Consider the following 21,219-nt stretch of genomic DNA (forward strand, 5'->3'; position numbering starts at 1 on the left):
GATCACATGTCTATGTGCCAATGAGTGCTTTAATGTTACATCCAGTGGAGTAACGTTGCTTCCTTTTACCTGTAAAACGTATCCCAGATTGTACACTGTGATAGACGGAACACAAGTTAAAATTTTAGACTATTCTCTAATCATCTGTGCCGTCATGCTGTGCCAGCTCTGCTGTCCTGGGAGGTTGAAAGGGATCGTCTTTATTTGCACAGTAACGGTTGCTTGTGTCACACAGATCACATACATTTCAGTCCATTGAATGTATTTAAGGCAGTAATAGTTGAAAATGTTCACAGATTTATCTCAAGCGACTGAATATTGTTTCCGTTAATCATATGTAGCCTCAGCCATCCAGGTCTGGTCAGTCATGTCACGCTTGGGTATTCATTAGCCCTGTTTCCATAGCACAGCTGCTTGCTTCACAGTGACTGTGCTTTAATTGCCAGATTATGTAGGTTTACTCTTTTTTTCATGACCTTTCTTTGCTCCATTAAGGTTTATGTTTGCCTGTTGCTCACAAACTCCTAGCTGTTTTCTTCATTGTATAATTTTTTGAGCTGATTGGGTTTAGGAAACAGAAAGAGAAGAAAAGTTGTCATGGTGGGGAATATCAGTTCACACACAGGAATATCTTCATCCATTGCAGTGGACATTTTACCATGGAAAAGCAAGAATGGTCTAATTGTTCTGATAACATTAAAGGGATAATTTAGGGTTACTGTGTGGTTGAATCAGGTAAATTGACACTAATTTGTGAGTCCCCTGTCGATTGAAATGTCCAGCAGAGACGTGAGGAAAACCAGCTTGTAGTCACTTAACAAAAGGCCCATATATTCCTGCTTACAGGACATATTTTTCACTTTATCTTGCTATTAGACAGCCCTTTCTGACAGGAAATTAATGTTCCTGTTGCTTTTTAAACACACACTCCCTGCACCAAAGGTTATTGAGGAAATATCAGTGATTTTACATCACAATAAACACCTCATCTCAGTAAATTCAGATGTATTCTTTTGTAACTTGTGAGTTTGAAATACACAAATTTACCAGATGAGGCAGCAGCTCCTGTGTTCCAGTGAGCTAAAAATTGCTAATTTTCTGAAGGGACTTTGGTGTAAGGACCATAATGTGTTTACAAATTTGAATTTCCAGTTTGAAAAGGCTTTACAATGGTGGTTAAAATCAGTTTTAACATGTGTCCCTGCTGGCAGCCATTAGCATGAGTTAGAGTTAGCATGTCTTGCTGCATTTCATTTGTAGTCGAAACTCGGAATTTCCTGAACTCTGATTTCCAACTCAGAAACTGAGCAATCTCACATTACTTGAGTTAGGAGTACAAGATGGCTGCCCCCACACAAAAACTGCTTATTTTACTGTTACTAGCACTTGTGTTGTTTCACAGTTTATAAGTCATACACATAGTACAGGTAGATATGATGCTATGCTATTTGTTAACTTATTAATTGGAACACCGTGAACATTCCTACTTTAAAGTGGAATGCATCATTAAGCTGGTACCTGGAAGAGGGGCTACATGCAAATTAGTTAGTGTCTGCCATGAATAAAGGCAGGCGGAGAACATGTCTTAATGAGGTTTATTTGTAGTACATTTAGCTTTTATGACATTTGGCTCAATCTCAAAATGCCTGATAGGAACTCTACATGAAGTCTGTGCTTAAGTGATTCAACTATTCAGTGTTTCTTGTTTGTTTAGCACATTTCATAGGCTGGATCTGTGTATGAAAGTGCTTTTATTTATGTCCTTGAAGAAAAATCTATTGGACAACCAGATTGAAATATGAAATGTTACCCAAAAAAAATGTAAGGAGAAAAATGTTAACTTTCATAGTTCTTGTTTTTTTCTTGCTTAATGAGCCAATTTGGCCTTACTGTGGCTGCTGATTTATAGTTTTTTTAACTCACCTGTAAAGTGCTGAATTCTAAACTCCATTAATATTTTGCTGTCAAGTATACGGAGTGAGAAATTTCATTGATTTTATGAAAAGATAAGCTTTTATTTTCATTATCATTTTATGTTAGGAATATACTGTTTGGTCAGAAGTTAAACTGTCACAATGTAGTTTTCTTTATGGTGTAGTATTGAACAAATGTCAGTACATGTATTTATATTCTCAGCTACTTGTGCACTGCAATAATGCAGTCAGAATGGATATTACAAATTGGTAATGTTCTTTTTGATTGTTACATTACAGGATTCTTATTGAAAATGTGTTACAGTTTTGTTGGAGTAGAACACTGCCTTACACTAAAATAAAAATGACAAGTCATAGTTTCAGAATTTCTTTGCCTTTTTGTTGTTTCTGCTGTATTTCTGTACGTGTGCGGTTTATACTAATGCTGTGAAATGTGTGTTAACCACAGTTAATTGCAGCTATTTAAAGCTGCAGTGCGTAATTCTGCCTCTGTTTAATCTTCATGAACAGAAACAATACAACACTATTCATATGCTGAATCCTTTATCTAAAATGAGCTCCAGTTGTGTCAATGCAGGCTCTAAAACAGAGGTCTCAAACTCAAATGATGCACATCTGTTGTGGTCAAGAGGGGGCCGGCCTAGAGAACAAAAAGTGAAAAAAAAAAACTGTTCACAGTATTGCTTCATGATATCACACATATACTTAATGCTATTTATGAATGAAATGAATGTATTAATATCAAAAATAGACATTTATTTTGAATAACATAAATAATAGTGTGGACAACTGTAATAAAAATTCGTACCAGGAGCTGTTTTCGGCCACTGCCATTCATGGCCCTAACAAGCGTATTTATACATGTAATTGAATGTTGTATATGATACATTTAATAATGGGATAATTATGACCAAATGTCTTATTACTGTTAAAAACATTCCTAGCAAACATATTATATTCTATCACCTCGCTGGCAGCTGTGCCTCAGCTACACACTGTGGTTAAAAGACTGTGAGGTTGTGGGCCATGTTATCATTATAACACGATATTAAGTGGGGGGCCGCCAGTTTGAGATCCCTGCTCTACAACCTACATAGACTGCATTCATTGACTGGATATTGTCAAAATGCATCACAGCGCAGTAACTAGGACTGTCCCAATTTAATGTGTCCACTCCCTTCCGATGTTGCCGTCTTTTGCCCTACTGTGAATGATCCAACAGGTGTATCCTTCTCAGCCCAACATTACAGTGGCCCTGAGGTGCAAAACACAAATGCAAATTGAGTTTGATCTCCCGGTGTAGCAGGTATCTCAGCGCCCTGCGATGCCGTAACTCTGCGTCCTCGGCCGCTTTGACTCTCTCCTCCAGTCCCCCCATTCTCTCTTTGTGTTCCGCCAGCTGGCCCTTTATATCCGAAATAGTTTGTCCCACCGGAAGTCCCCTTAAGTACCAATTTACATATTATAATGATAAAAGCATGACCAATTAAAAAATTGGCCGAGCTACCTGTCTGTCTTCTGTTGCGCGCCTCGACTCTGTCTCTATAGCGGGCCTCGCCGATCACTGTCACGGCGTGCGAGTCGCGCACATCTCTGACAGAGCAGTGTTGCCAACATGGCGACTTTTTGTGGTGTTTGGAGACTCTCACGTGAAAGCACTTATCACTCTGCAGTTACTGTGCTCAACAAGCAGTGTGTGTTGCCGGGATCACCTCCCAAAGCACAGTAACCTCAGCAGTCCAAGCCCACAGTCAGAGTAGATTTAAAGCTCACATAGAGTGGTCCTGTTGCACTTATATGTTAGATATGGAGGTCTACTTACATACATTAACTTGTTTTTATGGTCAAAAACCTCCTAGTTGCTGTAAACGAGCCGATAGAAATCTGTATTTTCTGACGCTGTTCTGAGCCGTGATATTTCAGACATAAATCTCACACCCAGAAGACAGAGTGTGTTGTGATTGGCCAGCCAGCGTAGAGCCTTCCTAACTGTCTTGTGATTGGCCAATACCCGGAAGTGACATCAGCACAACACCCGCTCTCAGAAGCGCAGCTCCCCCCTTTGGAACGGTGGATGCACTGCTACTCATTATTAAAACATTGTTTTAACAATGTTTGAAAATAGCTTCGTCACGACTCCCCGCCGCAGTCCATTTTATGAGTTTGACCTGGAGTCAGACCCAGAGTCAGAAGTCACTGTCGCCCGTGAAACACCTCCACAACAGACGTTATTCTTCTTCTGCGGTTCAATGTATGCAACCAGATGTGCCGGGACTAGTGCCTGGAGCAGGAGGATCCGCTGTTCAGGAGAACTGCTGTTTACGTAACCGGACTGGGTTTTTTCGGAGGTCTCGTTGAGCCCGAGATTACAATAAAACACTCTCGGCACATTCTCAGTGCTCAGCCATTCTCAGCAATGGCTGAACTGTTTGTTTTGAACCTTCAGGGCTCCGTAAACAAGGTAATGACGCAGATACACACTAAAAAACAGCGTTAATTGGAACTTCCAGTCTAGGTCCGCTTTAACAATAGTACATTTTTTACAAGGTGCTGTGAGACATGCAAGAAAGGTAAGTATAGCTTTAAGCAGGGCAGAAATCAAATCTAGTATCGGTAAACACAATGTACAAAATCTGTCAGGAAAGTTGGGATAGTATGAACACAGGAAGACATGTTTACAGTATACAACCAAAAGGAAAAAATTGTGAAATACAGGGCAGGAACCGGAGGGAAGAGATTATCTTAACTCGACTCACACACAGTAACATAAAAAAAGATCCAACAGGTGTTTTCACAATGTACACAATCAGAAACGGTCCAACATGTATTGTTGGAGTGTAGTAAGTACAGGGAAGAGCAACAGGAACGTATCCAAATGCTGACAGAAGAAAAGCTGGAATTGACTTTAAGGAATCTATTAGGGAGTACATCAAAAAAGGCGATGAGTGTTTTAATGAAATACCTAACGGACACAGGTATAGGATATAGACCAGGGGTAGCCCGCAGGCAGCCAATTTGGTGCCTGCGGGCTCACTTCACCTCACCTCACTTGCATGTATCCATATGATCACAGTAAAATATAATTGATATTGTTTATAAAAACTGATAATCATTAGGAGTAAGCACTGGAATTAATGTGTATGCAATTGAATGCATAATATTTATCATTTAAATGGTAAAAAAAAGTGCATAAAATGTTTACATGATAGCCCTCCATATTATTCTTTACCCTTCAGGTAGCTCTCGGTCTCAAAAAGGTTGGCGACCCCTGATATGGACTATAGGGAATAACAGTTTTTTTTTTTTAAATTATCTAGTTCTGACCATCTCATGTTCCACACTCCAGTCCAGTAGGTGGCGGTAAATGCACCTAAAAGCTAGTTGCCAACCGCCAATAAAAGCTCATAGAAGGAGAATAACCTTCCGCCCGTCCCTCCGGAGTCCGGACTCATTTTCGTGACGGACAGTAATTAGGTATTTAGCAGCTGCTGCTAATCAACTATTTTCCCTGCCGAAGTCGCTCGTCACTTGTTAGCATGAAAAACATGTTAACCATAATCTCTAACGCACTTTGTCGCGTCACTGGCCGGAAAGTGGTGAGTGTTTTCGGGCCTAAATGTGGAGTTTGAATCTGTTTATGAGCCGAGCTGGTTCGTGCTAACTGTTAGTTAGCCTTTACATGTTTAGGCTGACCTTCTGAGCTGCTAGCATTAGCCAGAGTGTTGCCTGTTTTTACACGTGCTTTAAAGTTAAATAATGTGCTTTTATATTGTGCTCAAATCTATAAATGTATATAATGCTTGAGCTCGCATGGTATTGACCGGTTTAACGTTCAAACGCGGGTTCAATTGGTGTAAATGTAGAGTTTGCCTCGTGTCTATTGTTTTGAGCACATCTAAAAAAAATCACCTTTGACGATTAGAAATGGACTAATTTGATCAATCAGTAATATCTGCGTTTACATTCCTCAATCCATCAATAAAACCAGTCACTAATAAGTAAGTCTTCGTTTGTGAACCACTCTTCAAAGCTGTAAATACTCAAATGGGTAATACAAATACAATGATTAGCATAATAACAGTAATAAGTAGAGATCATGAATAAAATAAAAAACACAATTACTATTGCGGTAGCATTGACATTAAATTAAATGAGGTTTGTGCTGTGTATTTATTTGTTCCTTGAATTTGTCTCAATTGCACTAAAGTTTATTGAAATCAATTTGATGCAGTGTTTATGTTGTGTCCAAATGCATTTTAAACCTAACCCAAAGTGAAGATTCGTTTCTCTGCAACCATTTCAAAAAAGGTGGTAGGAGGTTATGGTGCTATAATTATTTTTAAAAAATGAAATGAAACACTGTTCTTGTGATGAACATCCAATTTCGCAGAGCAAATATCCATAAAATGACTCTTAGCACATGTGCAGCTCAAAGAAGACACAGTAATGGTGCACAATTGTTAAAAGTAACCGTGGCTAATAACTTAAGGCGCAATTGTTCTCTTGTACTAAAATATGTTAGAAACGCCTAAAATATTGCCATTGATTTAAAAAATCTATAATGTTAAGTGCATAATTTGACATGCGTACGACATCATGTTTTCCGCAAGAAATGAAATTTCTTGAAAATGTCTCCAGACGTCTCCATCACACCGGCTGAGTTGGAAAATAGGTCTTATGTTCAAAATTCCGAACTATCCCTTTAACCCCATTCACACAACAAGCCTCTGGCGCCCTCTTGCTCATAGTAGCAAGTGCAGAAACACAAATGGACAGACACACACAGCCTCCAGAAACAATACTTCACTCCCACTCTGTCGGGTGAAGTCAAAAGGGAAACTACAGTATAAGAGCTTTTTTGATGTTTTATTCTCCATATCTCATAGCTACTTTTATTTAAACAATACATGTTCAAAATGTGTCTTCTGTACAGGACATTTTGTCTTGAAACTTGATTATAAGTGTCTGTTTTCTAGCTCAGTTTTGCAGCTGCTGCTTCTTCCCCGTGTTTCTCACATTAAGTGTAATTTACAACCACAATCCCTGCTGTTCTCTCCCTCCTCCCTTTCCTCCCTCCATCATTCCCTCGTCTGAACTGCAGGCAGCACAAACAGTGACAGAGGTAAGAAAATCCACCTCTTATATCTGAAGTGTCTTCTGGTGCACATGAAATAAATCTGAATAAATAATGGGGTTAAAAATGATTACTGGATGAATCCCATTTTTACCACCATTAATGAGTCTAGATTTGTAAATGTTTTTGTTTACCCGCTGCTCCTGCTTTCTTCAGTTATGGCCATGCATGTGTAATAGGCGTGTCTCTGTCCACCTGTGGCCTCTAAGCAGCTGTCCAGGACCTGGTTTTACCAGAATTTTTTATTTTATTTTAGACGCTGGCCTCGCATTTCTGTGTAGACAGAATATGCTACTTGAGGAAAACTATGACGCCACATTCCCAGCTCCATCTTGCGCTGTTATTCATTGTCTTGTGTGTACCAACTACACTAGATAAATGGTGAAAAAGGTGTTCCATTGTGAAATGGGACAGGGGAGGAAAATACAGTTGGATGGATCACACTCGTTCGGCAGAATTGTGCATTTCCTTCTCGGAAAGTATTTTGGTCGCGTTGCCTTTTTTTGGGTCAGTGAAGTTGCTAAATGTTCACACGGTAACGGCACAAGGCATAAACGTACAGACATTCTTTCCCCTTTCCTACAGTGTTTTGAGTCGGTACCGTGTGGTAGAGATATTTTCCGAAATGATGCTGTGTTTACGGGGAACTTTTTTTAAAACGGCAAAGTAAAAGATCGTTTCCATTTCCGTATGGGTGGGCCTAACTCGGTCTCAATTCAAAGGCTGGATCCTCTGAAATGTGTAGCAAAAAAGGATTTTTATCATTTAATTTTGACAGGAACTCTTTCTTATTTAAGCCAGATTTAGATCTGAAACTTCTAAGGCAGTGGCAGATATTATGGTCTGTCCAAAAGTCTCAGACGAAGTACATAAATACTAAGACTTACACTTATACTGTAATACTAAAGCTTATACTTGTACTTTATTATACTTTTTACTCCTTTCTGCCACAAAGTACTAATACCAAGTATATCTTGATCCAAGTACAGAACAAGGTCATGACATTGAATCATGCTTACATTTAATTTAGCAGAATACAAATCAAAAACAAAGCAGGACTTGATCTTTGAGAGACTATTATGTTTCAATTTTGTTTTATTAGTTCTCTTTTAACTACATTTTTTTTATTTCCTCTTTAGTTGCTGCCAAGTATGTTTGGTGACTGTTAGGTTTCACCTGTGTGCACAAACTCACATATGGTATATAAATGTTGAATAAGTGGAATTATCGAGACAAAACATTGACTTTTTTTTTTCTCCAATTAATACCCACTCATTGATTCAGTCAGCAATTTTCTGTCATGCGAGCTCCTGCTCTTTTGCGGCTGCCGCAGTATTGCTTTATTATTATAATTGTTTTATAAATATATGCTCACTCTCTGCATATGCATTCATGAATATATCCAACACTGGGAGTTGGATATATTAGTAGGAGGATCGAGTCTTCTTATCACTTTTTGCCGTATTGAATCATGTTGCCTGTGTTCCATCGATGAGGGCTTTTAATATCCTCATGCATGGGCTTCACTCAGAGTTACTTTGACTCGGAGTTGATTGAACCAAGTGTTCACCTGTTCTGAAACCGAAAACTCAGTTTGACAGCTCAGAGTTGGTCAATCTAGAGTTAAGGTTTTAACTCGGAGTTTGTTGAACCTGCTTCCTGAAACAGGCCCCAGTAATCGGAATAAAAACACATGTATCCTGCGCTTGAATTGAGGTACATTCTCCATCTGTTAGTCTGGCTGTTTTCTGTTGCTCATTTCTGAATGGTCGGCTGCCTGTGTCCCTCAGTTGCTGATTGACCTGTCAGAATACGCCAGTCTCACATCGCCGGCGTCAACTGACGTGATAAAGACCCAGCGGCAGCCTCCTAAACCACCACCACCACTAGCAGATGTCAGTAGTAGATCACCTGACGCTGACTTAGTTAGCTCCAAAGTCCAGGCCCAGTTCCAGACTGAGACGGACCCACAGCTAGAAACGCCAGAAATACCAGTAAGAACCAGAATGTTTGCCTGATCACTAACGGGGCTGGAAAAGGAAAATTGGCACTAATTCACACTTGTCTTTGAATTTCTTGGTGAACTGGGTCTCTTTTTTTTCTCTCCCACAGAATATTGTAATTCTATAGCTAGATTTCATTCACACATCTGCTACTAGCATTTAGTTCCACCAATAACAAACCAAATTAACTAATTTAAATTGATATTTTAATGTTATTCTCTCTCCTTCCCTGTAACTGACCTTTACTCATCAGTTTCTCTTGTGGTTCAGATCTAATACCTTCTCTCAGGATAAGGACGGTGGTGCTTAAACCTGTCTCTGTGTGCTTTTATTCTGAAATGCTCTCCCGGTTTCCTTTTTATTTAGTATCATTAGTGTGTTTTTTTTTTTTTAAATGGAAGTTTTCTTTATTTGTTGACTCCAGGCAGCCGCAGTTGGAGCCTCACGCTCCTATGCCAACTTCACCCCTCAGGTGACCTTTGACATCAAGGTGTGTGGAAAAAAAACATGTCATCTTTATCTTTTATGAACTGTGGGTAATAACGCTACAAAAGTAAATGTTTGTGCTTTTTTTTTTTATAGGAATGTGACCTGCACCATTTGGAGGCGGGGCCTCCGCTGAAGGCAGAGCTTACGCGGGAGCAGGGTCTTGAGTATTACCGCACCATGCAGACGGTGCGACGCATGGAGCTGAAGGCGGATCAACTGTACAAACAGAAGATCATCCGAGGCTTCTGTCACCTGTACGACGGACAGGTACTGAAGTCGCAAGCATGAAAACTGCACGTATCGTGGTAAATTCATGTCTTTATATTCACAAGGAAGTAGAACTTTCGCTATGACTTCATTAGTTACCCAATTTGCTTATATTTGCTGTTTACGTGAGAACACAAAGGTTGGCTGTTGGAACCCATTTTTCAAAAATATTTTGCTCTCAAACATTGCTTCTGTGTGGATAAGTCTAATTTAAGTGACTTTAACATTTTATGTCTTTATGTAGTTGAACCTTTATGTAGTTGAACCTTTAAATAATAAAAAAAAAATTACATTAATCACTTTCTGTTCTGTTCAAAAACTTGGGTACGACCAATAAATGTATTGTAGGTTCTTGTGTAACTCATTCTCGTGTGTACAGACCCTCAAGTTTGTCAAGGAATGTAGAAAGTCAAACTCCCCCACGGTTTAAAAAAATCCTGGATGAAACCCTGACTTCATTCTACAAGTTCTTCATTCTTACAACTCTAAATTTAAATATGTTATGTTTTTCATTTTTAGTTCCACAATAGTCTTTACCAGCAACAATAAGTAGTCGCACAGAATAAATCCTGGCAATAAATGTAGCTTACTTTTGTCATTCTTGGAAAATACACATTTTTATTATTGTAGCTTTTGTATTAGTTTGTTCTGTAAAATAAAATGCACTTTTAATTTCATTCCACAGATGTAGAGGTACATTTGTAGATGCATTTTCGCACATGATACTTTCTGCTGCTGCTGCCACCTTGTGGTAATAAATGCAACAGAGTAGAACATATTTTTATAAATAAAAATCAGTGCTTAAATATTTATTTTGTAACTTTAATATTTAACGAATAGTCGAGTTTATTAAATGTACAATATCATAATGTACAATGTTTACGGTATTGGCTCTCATTAAACTGATCAACAAGGTTAAAACTGATAGGTACTAGTCTTTGTCAACATAATTGTACAACATATTTTCCTTTTAAAAATTATCGACTTGTTTTGGGTCCAATTTGAAATTTTCTGATTCTTTGATTGTATAACACAAATAATATCCTGTAAATATTTCTTGCATTTATACATTTAATCTCTCCACAGGAAGCCTGCGCCGCGGGCATCGAGGCTGCCATTAGCCTCTCCGATCATCTGATCACGGCATACCGAGCCCATGGATACACATACACCAGGGGTGTGTCCGTTAAAAAGATCATGGCCGAGCTCACAGGTGAGGGGGCAGGTGGGAAAGGTGTTTTTCATCTGCATTTAACCAGATTAATTTAAACTACATGTCGTTAAACCTTTCTTTATTAAAGGTCGTAAAGGAGGTGTGGCCAAAGGCAAAGGAGGGTCAATGCACATGTATGCGCCACATTTCTACGGAGGCAACGGCATTGTTGGAGCACAGGTGAACACTGACCTTGACCATAACCACAATTCAAATCTTAGTTCTAAACTTAAACAGTTCCTTAGAAATGAGGTTCTGCCTCAGAACTAATGGTACACACTGTCCCAGCCAAAATTAGATAAAAGAAAAAACAATGGTACTACTACCCCGTTTATAAGTTTTAAATGATAAAAAATGGGACTCGTATCGGCAGTACTCAAAATCAAATCACTTGGAGGCTAAAAAAAGCTAATCGGGACATCCCTGCAAAAATTGTAAATTAATGTCACTACAGAAGAGACCTCATGTCCTCTGCTGTTGGTCACAGGTATATATCAGTAAATGGTGTGTCTTTAGTTTTATTTTGTTTATAATGAGTCTTGTGCAGGTTCCTCTGGGAGCAGGCATCGCTCTGGCCTGTCAGTACCAAGGGAATGGTCAGATCTGTGTCTCGCTCTATGGAGACGGAGCAGCCAATCAGGTGAGATGATCACAAATACTGTTTTCTTTCCATGTATGACTGTTGGTTTCATGCATCAGGACGTTTTTGGATGTTTCTGGTCTGAGGACACGTGGGGGGTGTTGCAGAGATTTAATTATTTGGCGAGTTGACCAAGGATTTTTCTGAAGTTGGAGATGAGTTAAGTTGAACAAGGCTTTATTGGAAGCAGCTCAGATCTGAGGAGAACTGAGACAATGTCAAACATAAACAATTGTGTTAACAGTTTGGCATCCTTTGTCAGTCTGCCTGTGGGTCCCCAAGTTCAAATGTCTTATTTTGTGCATTCTGTTTGTTCAGCTTTAAACACACCTGACCACCTGAGGCAGCATTAGATGAGCAGCTCCTGTGTCCCCACAAGCTAAAATCACAGATTTTTCTCTATGGGGTCATCTACACGGGAAAAAAACGGTGGGTTTTTTTGCCACTTAAAACTATACTTGCCCTTCTTGCATTTTTACACTTTTCTTTTGTAATCTTAATTTGCTCCTAGCGTATGGTAACGTAAAATAATCCCACTAAGTTTTGAAACTCATCATTTAATTATCATATTATTATGATAAAAGTATGGCCAATGAAAAAAATTTGGACTGAATAAAATAATTTGCCCAGCTGTCTGTCTTCTGTCGCGCACCTTGACTCTGTCTCTCACATGCCTCGACGATCGCTGTCAAAGCCTGCAAGTCACACATCTCTGACGGAGCAGTCTTGCTAACATGGCAAATTTGTCGCCAAATCTGCAGACTTTTTGTGGTGTTTGGAGGCTCTCGCGTGAAAGCGCGTATCACTCTGCAGTTACTGTGCTCAACAAGTAGCGTGTGTTGCCGGGATCACCTCCAAAAGCACAGTAAAGTCTGCAGTCCAAGCCCACAGTCGGAGAGTAGAACGAAGAACGTTCGCATGTGTATGGACCCTCATTAGCAGCATGAATCGCGCATACGCATTGCCGTTGCCGTTCCGCCCTGGAGGATGGGACTTTGAGGGAGGTGGAGGTGTTCATGTTCAAATTTTGACTAAGTGCTGTGAGACGAGAAAGTTAAGTATAGCTTTAACAAAATACACATCTAATAAAATTGTCAATTTAAGTCTATAATATCTTAAGTGTATTTGTTAAAACATTTATCTTGCTGTTGGACTTTTTCACTCTCCCACAAAACAAAGTCCATAGAGAAAATCAGTCATTTTAGCACACAGGAGCTGCTGGTCTACTGCTTCATCTTGTGCCCAGTTTGTGTCACTGAGGTAAATGAGAATAATCAAGTTGGAATTTATGAACAGATCTGAACGTTTGATCCTTTACTTTGTGGGTCAACCAGGGTCAGATCTTTGAGGCGTTCAACATGGCCGCCCTGTGGAAGCTGCCATGTATTTTCGTCTGTGAGAACAACAAGTATGGGATGGGGACGTCGGTGGAGCGAGCGTCCGCCAGCACAGACTACTACAAGAGGGGAGACTTCATACCAGGAATCAGAGTGAGACAGCATTTTGGTTTAAACGTGTTGGTCTTGGACTAAAGCTGCAGTGTGTCTCTGGACACTGTGTACGCTGCAGCTGGTCCTTATGCACCTAGACTATAACAGGAGGAGACGGTTCTGTCCTGGCAGTTGCAGGTGTGAGCATTCACTCAGCTTTCTGATGCTCATGTATGATACTGCACACATAGTCTACTGACAACAGACAAGGCTTATTATTCATTAAATTATTTTATTTTTTTTTAGGGTTAGAATGATTTCCTTTTGTTTCATGTTACCTGTTTCAGGTGGACGGCATGGACGTCCTGTGTGTCCGAGAGGCCACAAAGTTTGCTGCAGATCACTGCCGGTCTGGAAAGGTCAGTGTTTTTATAATCTGTTTCGGAGATAAACCTGGACTTTAGGCCTGTAATCAACCAAAGAAACTCTTGGTCGACTTAAGCCCTGAAAATTCGTCTAATCGGCAGTGCTTTACGGGTGTGGCTCTTTTCAAATTAAGAGGCTCTTAATGTTCCACTTTTTTATAGTCATGTACTTTTGAAAAATGCTGCCACTGCTGGTGTCTTTGAATGGATGTGACCGGAGGACTGACTGTAGCCTAAAATGAAAAGCTCAAAATTCACATCTAATTAATGTCCACGGAGCGACAACAAACCACTGGGGCTGGACTAAACCAAAAGACGAGCAAGAAACACGGGTGCTCTAAAACATTCCCATTAGCACTTGGTACTTTCCTCCTGATGAAATTCACCATTAAAAAGAATAATAATAAAAAAGTTGACCATCACAATTTTGTTCGAGCCAGAACGTGTCGACCAATTTGTCGACTGACTACAGCCCTACTGGACTTAAAGGGCCCATATTATGCTAAATCAACTTTTTAATCATTTTAATACTTGTATTTGGGACTCTGCAGGCCCTACCAGTTGCCAAAGTGTGAAGAACTAAGACTCAGTCATGTTTTAGTGGTCCCCCTTAGTGTAAGTACAGTAGATCAAACACCCACTGTTGAATTCCCTGCTCACTTTGACGACACAATGCGCATTTCACCACGAATGTTGCCGCCCCACCAGGAAGTGTACTTCGAGAACTCCACCTTAGCTCCACCTTGTCCCTATGAAATGCGAGAGTGCAGGCGAGGGAGGAAGGGCGAAATTATGTCAACATGGAGGCACAAGTGTGCTGCACAGTGGAGCACAGTGTTTTACACAAACTTCCAGCCTTTGCGTGTCCAGAAAATGTGCCGGTTAAAGTCGGCAAACGTGTGTTCGCACCACTTCGCATCAGACTGTTTTGTGAACCTTGGTCAGTACAATTCTGGACTGACCAGGAGATTGAATCTGAAACAGGGAGCAGGACCAACTGTCCGTGGAGAGACCGCAGTGGAACAAACTGTAAGAAAAATAAATGGCTTTGCAGTATAAAACATATCTACTGGATGGCTGCAAATTGGACGTCCATTCTGAACCACGTCCTGGACATCCACACCCACGAAGATCCTGCTTTCCCCCAGTGTCTTCATCAAATCCGCACTTCTACAGACAGGAGCAAGTGGTTGACAGCAGGTGTGTAAACATTATCTTGTGTAGGCATTGTTCCTCTACTTAATGCGATTATTAAACAGCCTTTTTTCACAGGATCACCAGCCTAGTGCAGACTGGAGAAGGTACTGACCAACAAGAGGGTCATGAAAGATGTGGTGAAGCTGAGCCCTCATTACCGAACATTGTCGCTGGAGGCTTTTCATAGCGTCGTTCTACGCTTCGCGCCCAATAATGTGGTCTTTCCTTTTCTTGGAATGCTGTGCAGGTAAAGAGGGGCTTTTTTGTTATTACAATTACATGTGGACATAGAGCCACACCAAAATAAATCAGTTCTGCAACTAAATGAGTGTAAATCATAAATGTAAAACAAACCACTGACACTTGCAGCGTACTCTAGTGTTGACCTGTTAAATACAAAAAGGTGTTGTTTTTTTTAAAACCTTATTATTGAAAGTCGCACTAGAAAATGAAAAATGTTAGTAAAATAAACAAATATATAAATTTCACTATTAAAATAAATACACACAACCAATTAAACACAATATTGCACTTTCTGTTATTGCAGACTGAAATGGTGGACCTGGTGTTCGAGAAGGTTTTTTCCGGAGCCTGGTCCATACACGGATGCGGTTATGAAAATGTCCATCCCTGAAGATCCCTCCCGATTGTATAGTTGTTTGCTCTGCTTTTATTTATACTGTTTTTTTTTCTTTCACATATGTAGACATTGTTAATAAAATTTGTTGTGTGCGAATTTGTTTTTGTGCAGAAATGTGTATTTCCTAGTGTTTGATATGTAACATCTTAACAATAGTCAAACTGCCTTTTGAAAAGAAAAGTAAGGAATGGATCAAAGTGGAAAAATGTACTTGTATACTTGTACTTTTACTACAAGAACAAAAGAAAATGCAAAAACCAAAGGGACTTACTGTTCGATTCCCCTGAGGCGTGAAGACCCATAGTCTGCTCTGTAAATGTCGCAAAATCACCGTTTGTTAACGATGGGCGCAGACAAAGGGGTAAGTCTCCTTTTTAAAAATACTCGTGCTATTGTAAACGTATGAATAATTTTCATTCAACAAGCATCCATGTAACAAGCATACGTACCTTTGGCATCTCCCTCCAGCAGAGATTTTTGGGCGATGTAGGCATTGCTGTGCAATTGCCAGAAGTACACCTTAAACCAGAGGGAAAAATAGGGTAAACGTATCAGTTATACATATTTTTCCTAATATGATGTTGGGGATAGCTACAGGTCAGCTTATGCCACAATGCAATTTTACTAATTGGAAGTAGTGCATCACTGTGAAACGCAGTAACAGGTATACGGACATTACTATGGGGTATATGGAGCTGGCAGGCAGTCGCCCCTGGAGTTGGGGCGACGCTGCATGACAAATGCGTGACCAGTGGCTACTGTATGGCTGTGGATGGTAAGTTAAATGTCGGACATAATGATGTGTAAAAATGAACAGCACATGCGCACACACACACACTTGAGTATTGTCCAACAAGCAATCGGGTAACTTTTTAAAATTAAACTTTCTGCCTAAAAGTTGGTCCTTAACCGTCTTTGCACCGTAGACTCGATGGATGGACAGGATGGCTCGGTTTGGTTATGGATCAGTGGCCACTGGAAGTAAATGAAACAACTTAGTTTTTTTGTTTTTTTTAACCGCGTTAAATGATTTAATTTAATTGCCAAAATGAAGATTGACCGCACTAACGTATACAGTGGTATGCTAAAGTTTGGGCACCCCTGTAAATGTTTTTGATTTTCCTTTATAAATCATTGATTGTTTTGAATAAGAAGTTTCAGTTAAATATATCATATAGGAGCCAAACGCAGTGATATATGAGAAGTGAAATAAAGTTTATATAATTTACAGAAAGTGTGCAAGAATTATTGAAATAAGTTTAGGCAAAAGAAAAATGTGTCCTCCTTTTGCAGAAATAACAGCCTCTAAACGCTTCCTATAGCTTCCAATTAGAGTCTGGATTCTGGCGGAAGGTATTTTGGTCCATTCTAATTTACAAAACATCTCCAGTTCAGTCAGGTTTGATGGTTTCCGAGCATGGACAGACTGCTTTAAGTCATACCACAAATGTTCAATAATATTCAGGTCTGGGGACTGAGATGGCCATTCCAGAAAGTTGTATTTGTTCCTCTGCATGAATGCCTAAGTAGATTTTGAGCAGTGTTTAGGGTCGTCTTGTTGAAAGATCCAGCCCCAGCACAACTTCAATTTTGTCACTGATTCTTGGACATTGTTCTCCAGAATCTGCTGATTTTGAGTGGAATCCATGCGACACCAACTTAAACAAGATTCCCTGCACTGGCCGCACAGACCCACAGCATGATGGAAACACCACCAAATTTTACCGTAGGTAGCAAGTGTTTTTCTTGGAAAGCTGTGTTCTTTTACTACCATGCATAACGCCCAAATAATTCTAATTCGAACCTTCAGGGCTTCATAAACGAGGTCATGACGCAGATACACACCAATAAAACAGCGTTAATTGGTACTGTTCTATGTGAGATTTAAATAATTCTTGTACACTTTCTGTAAATCCTATAAACTTTATTTCACTTATCAAATATCACTGTGTTTGTCTCCTATATGATATATTTAACTGAAATTTCTTATTCAAATAACCAATGATTTATAAAGGAAAATCATGAACATTTACACTGGTGCCCAAACCTTTGCATACCACTGTATATATGTGTATGTATATAGCATCACCAATCCTCTTACTCAAATCTAAACTGATATGTATGTGTATGTATGTAAAGTTATCATAGCTTTTCTAAGTGTCAAGAACTGCAGTGAGAAGCATCATCAAGGAATTCAAAAGGAGCATTACGATACAGAACAAGCCTGGTAGAGGTAGGAAGCAGACGATTTCAAAGTCTCTGGAAAGGAAACGGTGAGCACAGAAATACCGAGACACCAGTGAATGACATGACCAAGTCTGGAATTGTTGTCTCAAAGAAGACTATCACTAGAGCACTCCACAGAAAAGTACTGCAGACCAAGAACTCCACTTCTGCACAATAGACACCAAGCCTGACTGAAGTATGCAAAGAACAACCTGGAGAAAGATTAAGCATACTGGACGCATGTCCTATGGTCAGATGAGACAAAACTAGAGCTCTTTGGCCATAGAGACATTGTTTATATTCGGAGAAAGAAGGGAGGGCTGTATAAAACAAAGAACACGGTGGTGGGAGTATTATTTTCTGGGGATGCTTCACTGGGATCTCGTCAAGGTGGAAGGAATCATGAAAATAATCAGATTACACCCAGTGAATTGATTGTGTTGTTCGTGTAAAGAAATAAAGCTCCTATTATCTGCAATAATGTGTATTTTAAGATCATCTAATACATATATTTTATTTTACAATGTATTGTCAACATACAACATATCACACAGATTTGGTTTGTATCGTGACTAACTATAACTAGATATTGTATGATGTGAAAGTCTTTTTCCCGTGTGTATGTGAAACCCTAACCCATCGTTTGTAGATTAACACAGGACTAATGTTCTATTGTTTTTCCAGGGTCCCATTATAATGGAGCTGCAGACGTACCGTTACCATGGCCACAGCATGAGTGACCCCGGGGTCAGGTGAGTGTTTTGATTATTTTGTTCTTGAACACAGTGTAGTGTATCCACCTGTCAGTGACTGAGTTGATAAAGTGATTATCTCACAAAACAACCGGAATAGACACTTTTATAGTTGCATTAAATGCATACACATGGATTAGGGTTGGGCGATTCATCAATTTTAAACGTTACCAGTTTTTCACTTACATGGAGACAAATGCTTTTTGTATTACAAGTTTTCCAAAATGTTTATGTAATGTCATATGCAAATGAGGCATTATCTATTTAAATATGTGCTAATTTGCATAGCCACAACTTTTATATCAGAATTGAAATCCACAGTCTCAAATAGACAAAGTGTAGTGAAATAAACAGTTGTGCTCTTTATGGTTATTATTGTATTTTCGTTGCACTGATCTGAAGGAATACAGGTTAAGGAATCAAAATAACACGAAATCTCAAAATTGACAACTGCATGAAAAAAAAATCAGTATTTTGGTTGTACTGTCCCCTTCAAGTTAAGTAGTGCCATGAGCATTATGCAGGAATCAAATGTCTCACCCTATTTGTAAAAAATTTGATGCAGTGTCAGTGAAGTCTCTTTAGCATTCTATCACTATAAATAAGATATATAATTTCATCCACTTCGCATTTCTCATTTGCCCGATCACGGAAGCTGTTTGCAGTCTCAAGCGGATTCACCAGTCCCCAAATTTAGAAGAATGTCTCATCCGCCAAGAAAGGAAAAGTGAAAGGTTGCAATCGACAACAAGCCTGAAACTGATCAAATCAAGGAAATATCTTTACAAGATGTTAATCCGCTGTTGTGGCACAAGTCATATTTCTCATTATTCATAAGCAGGACTCAATGCTTATCATTGATGGTCAACCTTTGGTCATTGCTATTGGAAAGCCACAAGAAGCAAAGACTTTTGGAGACATTGCAGACATCTTTGTGGAAACTGTTCTCCGAAGTGGAGCACAGTTCCAGCGAATTGATGTCCTGTTTGATCACTACCACACACGCTAAATCAAGAGTGGAACAAGTATGGAGGTGTCAAGAGTTAACCAATTGCCAACTTTTAAAAATGTTTCTCTTTTTGACGCATTTGTCTGTGGAGACCAAGTCAGAGGAGCCATTTTTATCACTTTACAGGGACTTTTAAATGCATAAAAGTTTGTTTTTAAAATTTGTTCTAAAGTTGATGTAAACTTTGCCCAGCTACCGTACTCGTGAGGAGATCCAGGAAGTTCGCAGTAGGAGTGACCCCATCTTCATGCTGAAGGAACGAATGCTCAGCCACAACATGGCGTCTGTGGACGAGTTCAAGGTGAGTCTTCACACCTTCTGTCCACCCCCGGAGAGCTGTGTTCTCCAAAATGTCCATGAGGGGGACAGTCCTTTTTGATAGTTGTCTAAAAAAAGAAAAATTTGTACAAACGTCTTACACCGTTAAATGCCACAAATATCCCATTGAAACCCATTCAGACCGATTCCTTTTTTTTGGGGGGGGGGGGGCGATCGGTTACATATGTAAACTCGAAATATTGCATAAATTCATAATTTAATATCAATGTACTTTATTGAAATTTGTATCACATTAATCGAGTTAACTTTTCTCTACAAACTAAAAGGTAAATAATAAAATGTGATAAAACTAAAACTGTAAAAAAATAGTACAGTAATGTACTAATTGTCCTTTAAAGCAGAATAATTACTCTGGAGCTTTAAAGTTACGGTATAATTGAATTTTAATCAATTTACCAACTAAGACATGGTAAAAGTACTACAATGTCTACTTTGGATTTGTGTGATTTAATAATAAAAAAGTAAAAGATTTTAATTTGAAAGGTTAGTTCATTCTGTAGTGTCGAGTAGAATAAAAGATTTATGTCAAAAGTTTGTCCTCGTATAGAATGTTTGTTCTAAAATAGGACGTGCATCATTTTCCTCTGCGTGGACATACTATGGGGAGGTGAAAAATAAGACCGTCTTTGTCCCATCAGGAAATGGAAGTGGAGATCAGACGGGAAGTGGAGGACGCGGCTCAGTTCGCCACGTCAGACCCGGAGCCACCACTAGAGGAGCTGTGCAACCACATCTTCGCCAGTAGCCCACCGCTGGACATCCGGGGGACAAACCCGTGGTCCACACTCAAGTCCATCAGCTAGAAAAAAAAAAACACTTGACCTTTGACCTCCAGCATTCCACATTCCTTCCTGGGACTTGGATCTGACCTGAAAACCTTCAGTGTTCATTCATTTTCAGTTTATTTATGCTTTTACAGAGAGGTATTTTATGTTTATGTTGATTTTGCTGGATCCTCAACAGTGATGTCGTCGTTTTTACAGGTTTAAAAAAATAAGTGAATAAATGCTGTCACTGTTTTTTACACACCAACTTTTACATAACCTCATCTGTGACGTTTCCTCCATGTTTATATACTTTTAAATGTTCAGAAAGTGACTTGGAACAATTTATTTGTGATATTAATTTATTATGTGATATTTATGGTTAAGCAGTGGTGGTTTTACTGCCTTTAAATATATTTATGCAGCTTTGGAAAGCAGAAACTGTATGTGTGCAACAACAATGTAAAATAATAGGTTAAAGTTTATAAGGACATGCACTATAATATATTTAATGTATCTTATATTGCACATTTAAAGGTCATAAATTAAAGAGAGTATGGGGTTTGCAGACTGTGTATTTGCTTCATTTGAATCGTTTGTTGGGAAACCTGGGGAAGTGGTGGATAAAATAACTTCCTCTTTTCTTTTTTTCACAATAAAGTTGGCAGTTGGTGTGCAGAGACACAAAAGACTTGAAAATAAACACATGCAGAAAATGGAGAAGTGAAAATGTGTTATCTCTTTATTTGTGATAAAC

General features: G+C 39.2%; 1 protein-coding gene across 1 annotated transcript; it reads left to right on the forward strand.

Annotated features, from left to right (window-relative positions):
• The first annotated feature begins 5,393 nt into the window (after positions 1 to 5,393).
• Positions 5,394 to 21,137, forward strand: LOC310924178 (pyruvate dehydrogenase E1 component subunit alpha, mitochondrial-like). The gene is made up of 13 exons (XM_083885825.1): positions 5,394 to 5,530; positions 7,036 to 7,056; positions 8,859 to 9,062; positions 9,496 to 9,561; positions 9,654 to 9,827; positions 10,914 to 11,040; positions 11,129 to 11,220; positions 11,588 to 11,680; positions 13,015 to 13,170; positions 13,458 to 13,529; positions 18,283 to 18,350; positions 19,552 to 19,660; positions 20,337 to 21,137. Exons 1-13 carry the CDS (start codon positions 5,471 to 5,473, stop codon positions 20,499 to 20,501), a joined length of 1,407 nt encoding a protein of 468 aa, XP_083741951.1. The 5' UTR covers positions 5,394 to 5,470; the 3' UTR covers positions 20,502 to 21,137.
• Positions 21,138 to 21,219: the final 82 nt, after the last annotated feature.

The sequence above is a fragment of the Microchirus variegatus genome (genome assembly GCF_963457635.1).
Source record: "Microchirus variegatus genome assembly, chromosome: 2".
Classification (NCBI taxonomy): Eukaryota; Metazoa; Chordata; class Actinopteri; order Pleuronectiformes; family Soleidae; genus Microchirus; species Microchirus variegatus.